Here is a 14,177-nt window from a genome sequence, read left to right as displayed (position 1 = left end):
AAAAGCAAGCATGCTGGAGATGACAAGCCCACCTAGGGCCAGCCCGAAAGCTAGGCAGTGTGAGATAGCTGCCTCAGGCAGCAGGTGCTGAAAGTGGAGACCACCATGAGTACGAATGTAAGATTCAACAGCCAGCCTGGCTAGTTTCTCTATGTGAGATCTGCATGGCGAGGAAGCATCTTAACCTCAAGTGACAATTTGTTAGCCAGCCCTGTGTCCACAAGAGAAAAAAAATCTACCCCAAATGAGAACTGTAGGAAATAGTAACCCCACACCTCCATTTATAACTATACAAAGTTAACATTTAACACAGACAGTAGTATTAGTAGGCAATAAATGACTAATGTGTTTTGAAAAAGACCCAGTAGAATATAAATGAGGCTCTTAATTGGCATTTATTTCCTCACTAGATAATGAAGTGTTAAATTAAGTTTAACAAATGGCAACGCTGAAAAAAATATTTGTGAAGCCTGGAGTTACTGAATTACAGCTTTTCGTCTCAAGAGTTAGTGAATAACTTCATGTGCAAAACTAATTACCATGAACTTTAGCAACACTGCTGTCAAAATGATTGCTTTGAGCTCAGTCTGAAAATCTGCATGTCCATGGAGTGCAATATTGTACATCAGATCTTGCACTGTGACTTTCTGGGTGTTGCTCTTTTTGAACTTCCTGGCTACAGTAAGAGGCAATGGCGGACTTGCAAGTCACATTAAGCCAAACTATAGTCTGATGTGAAAAAGCAACATGCAGGTGCACATTACTCAAAAATTTCCATGGTAATCCTTTCCCACTCCTGCTGCCATCATGCTGTGGCTGAAATAAACCAGAGTTTGGCTTGTTGCACTGGCCAAATCCAGGCTCATGGTATGTTTCTCTCCAAACAAGCCACACGTATCAAGCCCAAAATAAACCTTGGTTACAAACCACAAGCCCAGCTTCAAATGACACAAGCCAAACTCTGGCTTGTTTTGTACACAACAGGGCAGCAGCAGGAGCAGTGAAGGAGAACTGGAATTTTATACCTCTCTCCTCAATTGCATTTAAGGACAAATGAAATCCTTTCATATTCTTTTAGTTTGGAGGGAGGTAAAATACAGGATTGCCCTCTCTCTCATGAATATTTGGTTTATATTTGGAACCACCGGCATGGGCAACTGGAACAGAATAGGGCGATTTATGGTTTCGTTTACGAGCAAGTGGAATTTAAATTAGCTTTACATGCAGATTATTTATTACTCTTAACTAGTATTTATGTCAGAATTAATATCAAATGATAGAATTTTAAGGTATACAATTAACTGGTTAAAATCTGCATTAATGCCAGTGGACGTCAAAGCATAAAAGACTAAGCGTGGTCAGAGAAAATTGTTCATGAGGAACTCTCCTTGGTCCTGAAATGAGCAACGTGCCTTGCTCTATCATGCCCCATGGGCTTCTCATCAGAAACAGAACAGAACGCATACACGGGAGCAAATTTCTCACCTTTTCCCGTTCCTGAAGAATGTGGGATACTGTTGCCATCATGCAAAGTAAAATCTGCAAAATCTCGGGCAGGTACTGGCTGATCAGATGCCCCATGTTTTTCAGTACTACTTCCAGGCTGTTGAAAAGGCTATGCTGCCGACCCAGAGGCAAGACTCGAGATAAATCAAGTTCTTTCAGTGCTTGGAGCACTGCAGAGAGGCAATCTCCTACCAAAACCAAAAAGGAGAAGTGGGGTGGGTGGGAGGTGGCAACAATAGTATCATCTTGGTAATAACGCTACAGAGATTGAAGGTACTGTTCAGTTTTGGTAGGTGCATTTCAAGATGGACTATCCCACTCCTAAAGATACAGAAATTAGCAAATCAATAATGCCTAGGCTTCTGTTGCAATGCTATACCCAATTTTAAGAACCAAATTCTAGGGAAAAGCAGCAGAAGCAACATATGGTTTAGAGGGCAAAAAATAGAATGACCCCTTAATGGATGTGTTTTGCCCTTGGGAGCTAAATCCCACTAAACATAGTACTCAAGTAAGCATTTAGAGTATTGCACTTTAAGAGATTTTTGGTTTTCACAAACAAGATGAAGAACTAACGTTCCCCACTATTACTAAATGTAAAAATAGGGTCACAAGGAATGTTCAGTGGCAAAAAAAAAACACTTAAGACAAAAGAGATCACAGTTCAATGTAATGCAGACTCTGTATGTAAAAGGTAAAGGTAAAGGACCTCTGGACAGTTAAGTCCAGTCAAAGGTGACTATAGGGTTGCAGCGCTCATCTCACTTTCAGGCCGAGGGAGCTGGTGTTTGTCCACAGACAGCTTGACTAACCTGCTTCTGGTGCAATGGAACACCGTGATGAAAACCAGAGCGCACGGAAACGCCGTTTACCTTCTCACCGCAGCAGTACCTATTTATCTACTTGCACTAGTGTGCTTTTGAACTCCTAGGATGGCAGAAGTTGAGACAGAGCAAAGCGAACTCATCCCATTGCAAAGATTTGAACCGGACTAAAATATTCTCAAGAACCACCCAAAACAAATATTGCAAATAAATCAGCTGCCCGAGGAATCATCTCCCAATTTCCCCCCTAATTTTCCAATCAAAATCAGCAATCCATTCTCCTTAAAACTCTCAATCCAACTCTCAAAGCTGCTTCATTATCACACATGATGCCCAGATACATAGTTTTAACACTGAAGCAAGTTAGACATGCAACAAAACACTGTATTTTACAGTTCAGGCTATAAGCTACGAAGAAGCAACAAAATATTGCAGTGTATCGTCACCTAGCGTACTCCTTTACTATTGGGCCCTTCCTAGCTTCGATCCTGTTGGGCTCTTACTAGCCATGTTCGCCATTAGATAAAAGGTTTCTCATGTACAAGCCATACCATTGCCAAAGTGCTTCACAGGCTCAAATAGTAGATCCAGGAACATCCTAATCTCTTCAGGCAGTGAGCCAGCAAGGAATCTCAAAACAATAGCCATGCGTGTCCCAGCGGCTGACTTCCCCTGTGTTTTGCTTCCAGTTTTATTTCTCATCCGTCCATACAGAATCCTTCCAATACCAAAAATAAAGTTGTTATTATTTTCACAGGTTACCAGCCTGCATACAAAAGACTTGGTCCATTGGACCTGTTGACCTTTTCTTTTCTTACATAGAAAAGCACTATTACACAGACTTAGAGAATGCTTCCAAGTTGCCAGAATTGCAATCATAAATTTGGCTGCAAAATGAGAGCTATCATAACCCACACGCTCCCGCCATTTCGTTTTGATTTTTGCCTGTCCTACCCTCCCAGCAACCCTGTGAGGTAAGTAAAACCAGCTGGTGATGACTGGCCCAAAGCTACCCAATGAACTTCATGACAGACTTGGTATTTGAATCCAGACTTCCCTAACCCTAGTTCGGGGCACCACTTTGGCTCCCAACCAAGATAATTACTGACGCAATTTCCCAGTGATTTGATTGGAAAGTTTCTTAACCATTTGGAAGAACTCCAATGAATAAGGACTCACTTAACTTACACAGGACAGTTTTCCACACACACACACACAAAAAGTGGCTTAAGTAACCCATAGAGTATTTGGAATTCACAGTGAAACCTGAGAAGCAGGTCAAAAAATCCAACCATCTTCCTGTTGAAGTAGGCCCATACATTGTCATATTTCATTTGTAAAGACCCATAAGGAACCTATACAGACTTGATTTCTAAGTTAATATACAGAAGCGCCTTAACCTCATTAGAACAGGAACAAGCTCTGGCCGGTGCAGTGCCTTTACTGTGGTGTTTTCTTCAGAAATGCTGAAATGAACTATTTCTTCCTTAAAGCTCTTGTCTTCCAGCAGCCGTTCCAAGTTCTCTCTGTAAGTAGATAATGCAAGGTTAAGAAAAAGATTCTCTACGCAATATCTTAGAAAACAAAGGCACAGATCCTAGAAACAAATTATGTTTATGCTTGGCAAAGAGAGCGCCTGTCAAGAACATGCATGTGTGAACACCTACACACCATTTGCTCTGGCCGTGATATATTCTTCCTATATGATGGCTGAAGCAAAACAAACAGCCAAATCAAACTGAGGATGCAATCTAGCGAGAGTTCCTCCACCAACTGAAGGCATCCATTAACACAACAGGGACGGAAAGAATTCCCAGCAACTCCTCCCCTGCCCTTCTTGCATCACTCTTGTCTCCCCACCAGCTCCAGAGGATTGAGGAACCCCTGGAGCAGAATTTGGGGAGCTAAGAGGGAGGAGCTAATGTCTTCCATCAGCAGAGCAATATCCACTGAATCCCACCCATAGAACTTCTTACCGGTATGGCAGTAAGTGTGGATGCTTGTAAGTCATGATACAGTCAAGAGCTACTTTTTGCACACTCTGGTCTTGATGAGACAGCAGCTGAAGATAATGTTTTAGAAGAAATAAGTCAGAAGAAAGCACACATAGGCCAGATTCCAACTTATATTGCTTTAGTAAATCCCCTCTCCCCATAGGCTTTTTATTTTTCTGAGATTTATCTTGTGCCCAGTCACACTTCATCCCTTAGGCTGGCCTGACAAAGAGGAACAGGACAGGAGAGAGGTAAACAAAGCTGCCTGCAGTCATTTGCCTTAATTTTGCAAGATGCTTAAGAGGTTTATTCTACAATCAAGCAGTATGTAATATTTGTGGAATAAATAAATAATTAAATACATGATTATTGGGGAGCAGCCCCTCCACAAACACAGTAAGAAAATTTCAGAAGCCCTGGCCTTACACAGAGATACTAAACAGAACACAATTTCCACTAATCCTTAACATTGTCCATCATTCCAATTGTAGGAATTTAACTCTGTTAAAAAGCTTAAGAAACTCATTTATTCAGAATTTTTCAAGAACAACAACAGAAAGATAGTTTAGTAGCAAACATCGGTGCAGGTTAATCAGGGATGACGTCCACAAAACCACATTGGCAAACTTAACTGCTTCAAAAGATAACATATATTTTGCACAAGCATGCAAAAGGGATAAATAGCAAGTTCTACCAAAACATTTTGAAATTGGCATGGTCCTTGCAGGACAACAACTACACACACATCTAAACAAAATTAAAAAGAAGCTCACACACACATCTAAACAAAATTAAAAAGAAGCTCAGAAGTTTCACCTGAGTGTATATTTCATTCAATTTTGCTTCTAAATACAGTGCACGTGGATTTGAAAATTGGGCAAACAGTTGCAAGTGGGTGATGAGCTGTCTGAAAAACAAATTGGAACACAGAAGTTAAGAGCAGAAAGGAATTGTTCTGAGTCATCATTAAAAAAATTGATTTTCGGAAAATTGATTTTCAGTAATGATTTAAAAGAAAAAGAAGTAAGTTTACTGAAGCATGTTCAAAGGCTGTTGAAAGCTAATAAAAACCAGGGTTTTCAATACAAGTGTATCACTCAGAAGCTCATCTTCCCTTTGCTGAAAGGAGGAAGAGGAGAATTTGGGAGAGAAGTTGTAATAAGTCATCCTAGTGATAAAAAGTAGGCAGAATTGATCCAAATCTCCAGCTTCTAGCCATTCACAAATTGACTCAGCTTCTCATACTATCCTCACCTGATGATCTTTACTTCTTCACACATCACAATAAACCATGGTTTGCGGCTTACCATGGTTTACCATGATCAAGCAATATGGTTGTGTACACCACCAATCTTTCCTGCTTCACTCATCCCCTGGCACAAGAGGAACAACTAGGAAACCACGGTTAAGCAACTTCCAGTTAGCCTTAAACCATGGCTTGTTGCTGACATGGATTGTGGCCAGTCCCAGGTTCAGATGGAATGTAAAGTCAAGCTAAATTGTGGCTTCCTGGTTAATTTCTTCTGCTCCCACCAAAGGAGGAGTGGAACAGGACTTATTAGACAGTGTGCAACAGTGTAAAACCATGAGCCAGAAATCATGCTTATCATGATGAGTGAACACAGCCTGAATCTAAAGAATATGCACGTCATAGAAAAATTGTTACGTTTATATAATGCTATGGCTGCATACATTTGCTCTGCAACTGCAGCACAACCTTTAGAGCTAAAAAGCAGCAAGTTAATTATGAAGACTTACTACTTGTGAGGCCGTTACTTTGTGTAACAGGCCATTTTCTCAAGGATAGAACAGCCCCTCAAGAATACAGGAGTTGATTGTCTCTGTCATAAACCTGCCACAATCTATGTGCACCAGGAAGTAAAGAATTTATGCTCTAAAGTTAAACAATAGTGGAAGGACACCGACAGAGAAATGACCCTGGGGTCAACCTTCACTAAAGATTCATTAACACTTGGCCCATAAATCTTTTACTTCTTGAGTTACTGATATAGGTATTTTAAAAATTCCATTGAGGAACAAGAATTTTTGAGGCTGGAGTTCTGTCACAATCAAGAACAGCATTACACACACACACACGACTCTCTCAATCCTGGCCTACAATTCTCAACAGAAAATCATAGAATCAAAGAATTGTAGTGTTGGAAGGGACCCTAGGAATCATCTAGCCCAACCCCCTGCAATGCAGGAATATGCAGCTATCCTATATGGGGATCAAACCTGCAACCTTGGCGTTATCAGCACCATGCTCTAACCAACAAATGCAGAATTTTAGCACTACAGCAATGACCAGCCAGAACCAACCATGATTTGCGATCTTTCCATCACTGAAAGAGCTTTTGTTCTTTGTTTCATAGCGTGATTAGTATGTTCTCTTGTTACATAAGAGGTGGGAATCTTTTTATAGTTTGTGGGCCATATTATGGAGCTGTTTGAAAGCCCTCTGGAAGCAGCCTTGGACTGCCCCTTTCAACCTTCAATTTTTGATGGGCCATTCAGGGGGGAGCAAGAACCTCAAGTCAAATTACATTCAAAAGTGATCTTCTTCACCTTACACGCACACTATGTAGAGGAATATAAGTTTCACCATCCCAGCCCTCCTCTTCCCAACCTGATCTTCTCCAATATTTGTGGGACAGAAAGTTTTCCTTCCCTGCAATTAAGTAAAGCTTACTTTGACGCAGCTCTTCTAGTCTTCTTTTTTGGCATCTCTTCCATCACTGGCTCTTCAGAAGTCTCCTTCTCTTCCTCATTCTCATCCTCATCCTTCTCATCATCTTTCATGGTTGTTGCATCTCCTTCCATGGTGAGGTCTCGTTTTACACTGCTACCGCTTTTCTTTCTAAGGTCTTGTGCTGGAGCTACTAGTGAATCTGCAGGATAGTATTCGTTGCTGTAAAAAGAAAAGCAAGAAAACAAAAAAGGGATGGGCTAGAACAGGGGTCAGCAATCTAAGGCCCATGGGCCAGAAGCGGCCCGTGGAGGTCGTTTGACTGGCCCATGAGCCGCCCCTGAACTGAGTTGCCCGCTCGCGTGCTGCGCTAAACCGGCGCAGCATGGCACAGGGATTTGCTTCTTCAGTGCCGGAAATCGCATCTGCACACATGCAGATGCTGAAAATCGCGGGCAAGCTCGCTCACACACATGCACAATCCGGCCCACAGAGAGATCTCCGCGGGACCGATCCAGCCCAGGCAAGATAAACCTTGCCACCCCCTGGGCTAGAACTCCTGCAGCCTGTTTCTAGATAGGCCTTCCTGCCTGTTGCTTCTCTCTTCTCGATTTATTCAAATGCCTCGGTAAAAATATATATTTCATGTTGTGATTACCTCACACGTCCCTCTGCTTAAGTCTCCACACAGGCTCCCTGTTATTTTATGCCCCAACCTCAAGCTCCTACTGCTTATATTTAATACTGACATTTAGCTACCTTTATAGCCTCTTTCCAGAAGTTGTTTGCCTGGTGGCGCAGAGCCACAGTGTTTATTTTCCAGATGGTGTGTTGCTGCCACTCGCCCACCATCATGTCTTCCATTAAGTGGTAGCAAAACACCTGTTGGGGAGCTAGTGTTGCTGCTCCTCCCAACCAGGTAGGCCCTGTTTGTCTGTCTGTCTCTCATCAACTCATGGAAGTTACTAGAACCTTCTATTTTCTGTTGTTCTATTCTTTCCTCTGCCTGGAATGCCCTCCAAACCACCTCCCTTTTCTCCAACCATTTTTATCTACCAGAAATTATGTGCAGATCATGGCTAGTTCTAAGCTAATTTCTCGCTAAGTTTTGAGAATTATTAGTGTACACACCCACACACCCATACACACTCACACAAACGCACATGTCTGCACACAAATATAAAGTGATCCCTGAAGTTGTCTTAAAAATTACACAGGTACTTTCGATAGCATTTAAAACCAGTACTCAAAAATTATTCCCTCTCTGGCCCACCCTCGGTGAAAATACTCACGTAATAAACCTTAAGAGAAGTGGAGAGAGTTCTCTAGACCTGGGCTCCACTCTGTCCGGAAATTTTGACATTGCCTTCCAAAGCAACAGCCTAAAATTCGCGTGATCTGTCCTCTCACTGCAGCATGTCTGACATTTCAGCTGCTCAATATACAAAGTTCTGGCATCTCTTCCATGGATTTCTTCTCCTTGAGCATCCATAATGTCCCACTGATCTTCTTCCAGCTCATTATGTAGCTCTCTCTCTAGAGAAAAAGCAAAAATAAAATTATATTTTATTACTCTTTAGTAATAAAGCTTCTGATCATGTATTAGTACAAGGCCTTAAGTTCTATTTACTGATTTGAAGGCACTGCAGCTAATACAGTACCCCGCTGCTCTTGGAGGGTATGTCATTAAAAAGTGAGAGAACAGATTTATTAGAAAATGTTCCAACAAGCTGATGCAGCTATAGTTAAGACAAGTGGAACCTAGGGCTGGGCGATGTTGGGTTTTAAACAACGCAGAGTATCACCAGCCAAACATCGCGGTTTGGCGATATACCATGATGTTTTAAAAAGCTGCATTGGCCCCAGCCGGCAAGATGCCAGGTAAAACTGCAGCAGCTCTTATCATGGGAGCTGAGGCACTTTCACCCCAGCACCTCACAAGCTGTGGCCCCTTGAGAGACCCACAGCTTTTCACCCCATGTATAAAGCTTGCTGAATGTCTTCAAGCACACATAACATTTGTAGCTATCATGGTCTCCTCCAGGTGCTGTGGGACTACCATCAGCATGGCTAATGGTCAAGGAAGGAAAAGCCTTGCTCCCACCACTGCATGTAGCCTCTCTATGCCTTGAAGTTGGACCAGTGAAAACCACTATTTTCTTTTCTTAGGAAAAGCAGCAAAAGGAAGAGAGGAAACAACTTTGAGACACTTGAACACCTCCCATTCTGGGGCTGAGAATGGAGTGGGAGACGAGAGAGAAAAACACTCTCCTGAACTGTATGAAGTAAAAAACCCCTAGACTTAGTTCATGAGCAGCTCTGATCTTGGCTGGACTATTATGAAGCCATTAAAGTTGCTTTCTCTTACCAGCATAAATGACGGCCTTTTCCAAATGTTCGAAGTAAACTTTCCAAAACTGTTTGTTTTCCATTTCATTTGCATGAGAGCTAATTTAAAAAAAATAAAGGGAGGGATGTAAAATTGGGCAACTTCAGCCTATAAACTAAAACTACAAACACTACTAGCATAAAGGAAGAAAAATAATACCAGTCAACTAGGAGTTGGCAAAGAAAGTATATAGCACTGCATTTCTATGCTGGGCATAGACGAGAGAGCTGTTGATCCCTCCTCTGTGCCCAGCATAGAAACCAAAGTACTCCATTACTCCTCTGCTGGCCCACTCACTCCCCAGCATGGAATATCATGCACTACTGCTTGCAGATCTTGGTCAACTAGGTCTACCAAGATAGCGCATAAAAACAAGGCTGTCCTATTTGCTTCACTGACACTATTAAGGATCTACAGCTTTCTGATATTAGTTGATAGGGCTTCCTTCTGGTCATGTGAGAATCCAAAAGTGCTTTGCAAAATGTTTGCAAAGCAGAAGACTAAATCTTGTAAATCAAGCAGTGGCCCTTCAGATGTTGATAGGCCCCAACTCCCTTCAGTCCTGGCCAGCATAGCCAATGGTCAGGGATGATGTGAGCTGGAGTCAAACAAAATCTGGAAGGCCAGAGGTCTCCTATTCCTGTCATAAATATACACTCCTATATGGGATAGTCATTCTCTTCATTATATGGGAAGCCTGGAATCAAATTTTAACTCAGCCATTGCTTTACTAATGGGCTTCAACAGCCCATTCTGCTTCAGGTTCAGTTAAGAATGTGTAAAATGAGAACATTGCAAACTTATATTTATGAATAAGATAAAGAAATGTTTTGCACTATAAGCCTTAGGAAGCAGAGAGGACATTTTCTAAAATAAGGAATGAATTTGACCCAAATGCATGAAGATGCAAACCATTCACTTTTAAAACAGGACATTCAGCAATCCAACCAGAAATATGCCTTGCAATTAATTTAATTTCCCCACCTATCAAAATACACATAGAAATCTCACCCAGATCTATTTTATATTTTATTTGTTTATACAGTTTTTATTATTCAGGAGTGGGAGGAAATACTTACGCTATAAGCTCAATCACAGGAACCCACAACGGACTGAAGTTGATATAAAGCATTCCCAGTAAATACCGAAGAGGCACCTAGGATAATATTTCAATATGGGTGTTTTTTTTTGTATCTTTAAACCATCGTTAATACATTTATTAGTGGTACTTATTCTCACAAAACCAAACATTTCCATTTAACATTTACAATCGTGTTAATTTACCTGGTCCCTGTAAAAGCTCTAGTAACTCAATTGTTCTAGTAAATCAAAAAGTTTCCTATCATTCTACTGTCACAAAGGAGGAAAAGCCTCAGAATATTAAGCCTGGAGCATTATCAATAGCCTGCTTCACTGCAATGGTTTCCCAAAATACATCTCCTTGTGTTTTGTAACAATACGTAAATGAATTATCCGTCTCCTCCTATAGCAGTGGGTGACAAAGTTCTTTAGGATGCCACTGCAAAGAAGGAAAAGCATGAACTGGCCTTCAATAGGTGCTCAGTGCATGGAGACGCACTAGGTGTATTTTCAATTCCCCTCCACACATAGAACAAACACAGAAAGGGGGATTGGAATCATTCTTTCTGTCTTTTCGAAAAGAAAAATAGTACATACAGTGAAAACAGGCTGGAGGTACATAGGTTTGCACTAGCCATTGGGAATTCTATTGCATCAGGTTTCCTGGCACCACATGTAATTGTACAAGTTCCTCTGAAAATGTGTGGAAGTCAGAGGGTGGAGTCCAGGAGACCTATGGAGATCTTGCTCCCCCCCCCCTCCATGCATTACATCTACAGATGAAGGATAGGCAAGGCTAGATCTAGTGAAGTACTGCATCAAACCCATCCCTTGTAGTCTGTGCAATATACAGACCCTCCCTCTGCAAGCATCTGGCCAGTTATGACACCTGGCATTATGCTAATGGACTAAAGACAACATTTGGGATGGATCAGAAAGACAAGCTAATATTTTACAAATGCAAAAAGTAAATTTGGAGAACAGTAAAGGGAAACCAGTTTTTCTTCAAAAGAAAAATAAAAGAGAACCCTCTTCAGCTGTAAAAGCACAGCTGCTAACAGAAACAAATCTCCCTTAATAGTTTTCATTTGTTTACCACCAGCCAATTCAGAAATATAATTCACTGCCCACAGTTTTACATAGACAGGGGCTCCCCCATGTTCTTAAACAAAGGAGAAAAATAGGGCCACTTTTGTTCTGTGCATGACACGCAGGACCTGGATCTCAGCCACAACAGCTAATTTCTTTCTTGAAACCAGTTATCAAAACGCCCACATGTTGTTAAGCCTATTATGATGAAGTACAAAAGGAAACTCAGTCTGTACGTGACCTTGTTTAGCAAGAAGGGAAAAGCTGTAGCATGTCCTTCAAGAATGACATTTTACCTCCTGTAAAGGTCCCGCAGGGGTCAGGGAATGGGCTGCATCATGCCTCAGCTTCCTTAAGTGGAGCAGTTTCTCACGATAATCATTGATGCTTGCTGGCACAAGTTCAGCTTGAAGCAATATGGCAAATACAGACTGCAGCTCCCCCACGCCCATATCCTTAACAAAAGCAAAAGAGACAGCTGGTATTACAAGATTTATGTAAAACAAAGCTTCGTGGAATCTCACGAGTTCCCTCACAGCTGTTAGATGTCAGCTGAGGATCAAATATACCGTATTCACTCGAATTTAATGTGCACCATTTTGGGCCAAATTACGTTGCAAAAATTAGGCTGTGCATTAGATTTGATGGCGCATTAGATTTGACTGCAAGCTTGAAAAACACTGCTTACATAGCAAATACTTTTTTGGTTTCAAGGTTTTGAACATTGAAGTGAGCATTAGATTTGATGGTGCAGTAAGATTCACATAAATATGGTATCAAAAAATGTACAGCAAAAACGGCAAGACAGTAAGAAAACAACAACACACCCAGTGACTGAGCTGTAGTGACACCAAATAATCATTTTCAGCCAGGAAAAATACACCACTCCTCATTTAAATTCAAGGTCCAGCGCCGAGGGCCTTCTGGCGGTTCCCTCATTGCGAGAAGCAAAGCTACAGGGAACCAGGCAGAGGGCCTTCTCGGTAGTGGCGCCCAGCCTGTGGAACGCCCTTCCAGCAGATGTCAAAGCGATAAACAACTACCTGACATTCAGAAGACATCTTAAGGCAGCCCTGTTCAGGGAAGTTTTTAACGTGTGATATTTTACTGTATTTTTGGTTTTTATGGAAGCTGCCCAGAGTGGCTGGGGAGGCCCAGCCAGATGGGCAGGGTATAAATAATAAATTATTATTATTATTATTATTATTATTATTATTATTATTATTTATTATTTACAAACACTCCCCTCCAAAAAGACAAATGTCTAAAACTCTTATGTTTCTCCTACACTCTTGCATAACTAACTAAGCCCTCAGTAAGCAGAAGATCTACAGCTTAAATTACCTAGAAAAGAAGAGCCTCATAACAACATTCAATGAATTATGTAATAGTAAAACTATACAATGTTTTATCTACCAGTGCAATCTTAGCTACTTAGGCAGCACCCAGACAACATTATTTTACATGAAATATTACCTCACTCCCCACAGGAAGCTGGACATCAAAATGATTTAAAATCCTTATTGTCAACAGTCGTACCTATCAAAGGGGAAATCAGATTTCATTACATTTTTCATGCTGCAAAGTCAGGTATAATGAAAAGGATGCAACTGAAAGGTATTAATTTATCATTTATTTACATAAAGTATTTTTTTTTAAATAATTTTTATTAAGGTTTTCCAAATTAAAACAAATAAAATCCAATTCATAAACTTTTTCCAATATCCAGGACTTCCCCTCCCCACCCCCTCTTGTGTTCCAAATCTTCCAAAAAAGCAATAATATTCAACAAATTCTTATTCCCAAAATACACTCATCATCAATAACTCAATTTATCCAAATTTCCATCCCCTAAGGTCGACCTCTTCCCTTCCACGAGTTCCCCCCTTTCAAATATAGTACAGATGAAAATAGAATAAAAACAAACAATAATTTTACAACCTTTGGATTCCAAATTTCCCTCCCCTCTTTCCCTGTTGCGTTCCTCCTATCCCTCCACTTCTAATGTCTTCCTGATGAACCCACATTTCACTAAACCCACATCCCTCTGGTTCTTTACCGGTCTTTTTTTTTAAATTACAGATGTCCAATCATAGAAGGAGTCTATCAAAGGGGGCCCATTTCTTCTATCCAGATTTTTATATCCAGGAGTATAAACTCCAATTTTATATCCATAAGCTTGTCAAATCTGGATATCCCAAATGTTCCCACTCCAGTTCTGTCCAGTTCTTGTTGTTTCCTTGTTCTTGTCAATCACTCTCCTCCTTTTTACTTCCCTGTTCCCTCACAGAAATGTTCTTTTTCCAAAGGCTTCTAGTGTCTCTACAGAGGCTTGTTATTCAGGAGCAAAACATAATCCATTGTTTCCAGTAAAGTGTAGGCCTCTGTAGACAAAATAATGTTCCATTTCTGCAGTTTCCCGGGAGATTAAAAGTTCTATCCAACTGTTCAAGTTTCCCGTCGAAAACACATGCAATGTCCCTCAGCTCCTCTAGGTGGATTACAATAACAAAGTTCCCTTCCAGATCACATCCGCCAGTCCAAATAACTTATAAATCCTTATTTGAAACAATTTATCTCCAATTTATAACAAATGTAACCGGCAA

General features: G+C 40.9%; 1 protein-coding gene across 2 annotated transcripts in view; it reads right to left on the bottom strand.

Annotated features, from left to right (window-relative positions):
- Positions 1–14,177, bottom strand: part of UTP20 (UTP20 small subunit processome component) — a 61,231-nt gene that overhangs the window by 30,661 nt on the left and 16,393 nt on the right. For both annotated transcript variants that reach the window (XM_081927912.1, XM_081927913.1), the window contains exons 17-27: positions 13,048–13,110; positions 11,868–12,026; positions 10,482–10,558; positions 9,382–9,461; positions 8,306–8,549; positions 7,017–7,235; positions 5,141–5,231; positions 4,307–4,392; positions 3,731–3,856; positions 2,882–3,048; positions 1,486–1,694 (exon numbers count right to left, since the gene is read on the bottom strand). In XM_081927912.1, the coding sequence (XP_081784038.1) occupies positions 1,486–1,694; positions 2,882–3,048; positions 3,731–3,856; positions 4,307–4,392; positions 5,141–5,231; positions 7,017–7,235; positions 8,306–8,549; positions 9,382–9,461; positions 10,482–10,558; positions 11,868–12,026; positions 13,048–13,110 (1,521 nt within the window). The remainder of the gene's footprint in view (positions 1–1,485; positions 1,695–2,881; positions 3,049–3,730; positions 3,857–4,306; positions 4,393–5,140; positions 5,232–7,016; positions 7,236–8,305; positions 8,550–9,381; positions 9,462–10,481; positions 10,559–11,867; positions 12,027–13,047; positions 13,111–14,177) is intronic.

This window comes from Podarcis melisellensis, assembly GCF_964234715.1.
Source record: "Podarcis melisellensis genome assembly, chromosome: 10".
Classification (NCBI taxonomy): Eukaryota; Metazoa; Chordata; class Lepidosauria; order Squamata; family Lacertidae; genus Podarcis; species Podarcis melisellensis.
This window is presented reverse-complemented; position numbering and strand designations above follow the sequence as displayed.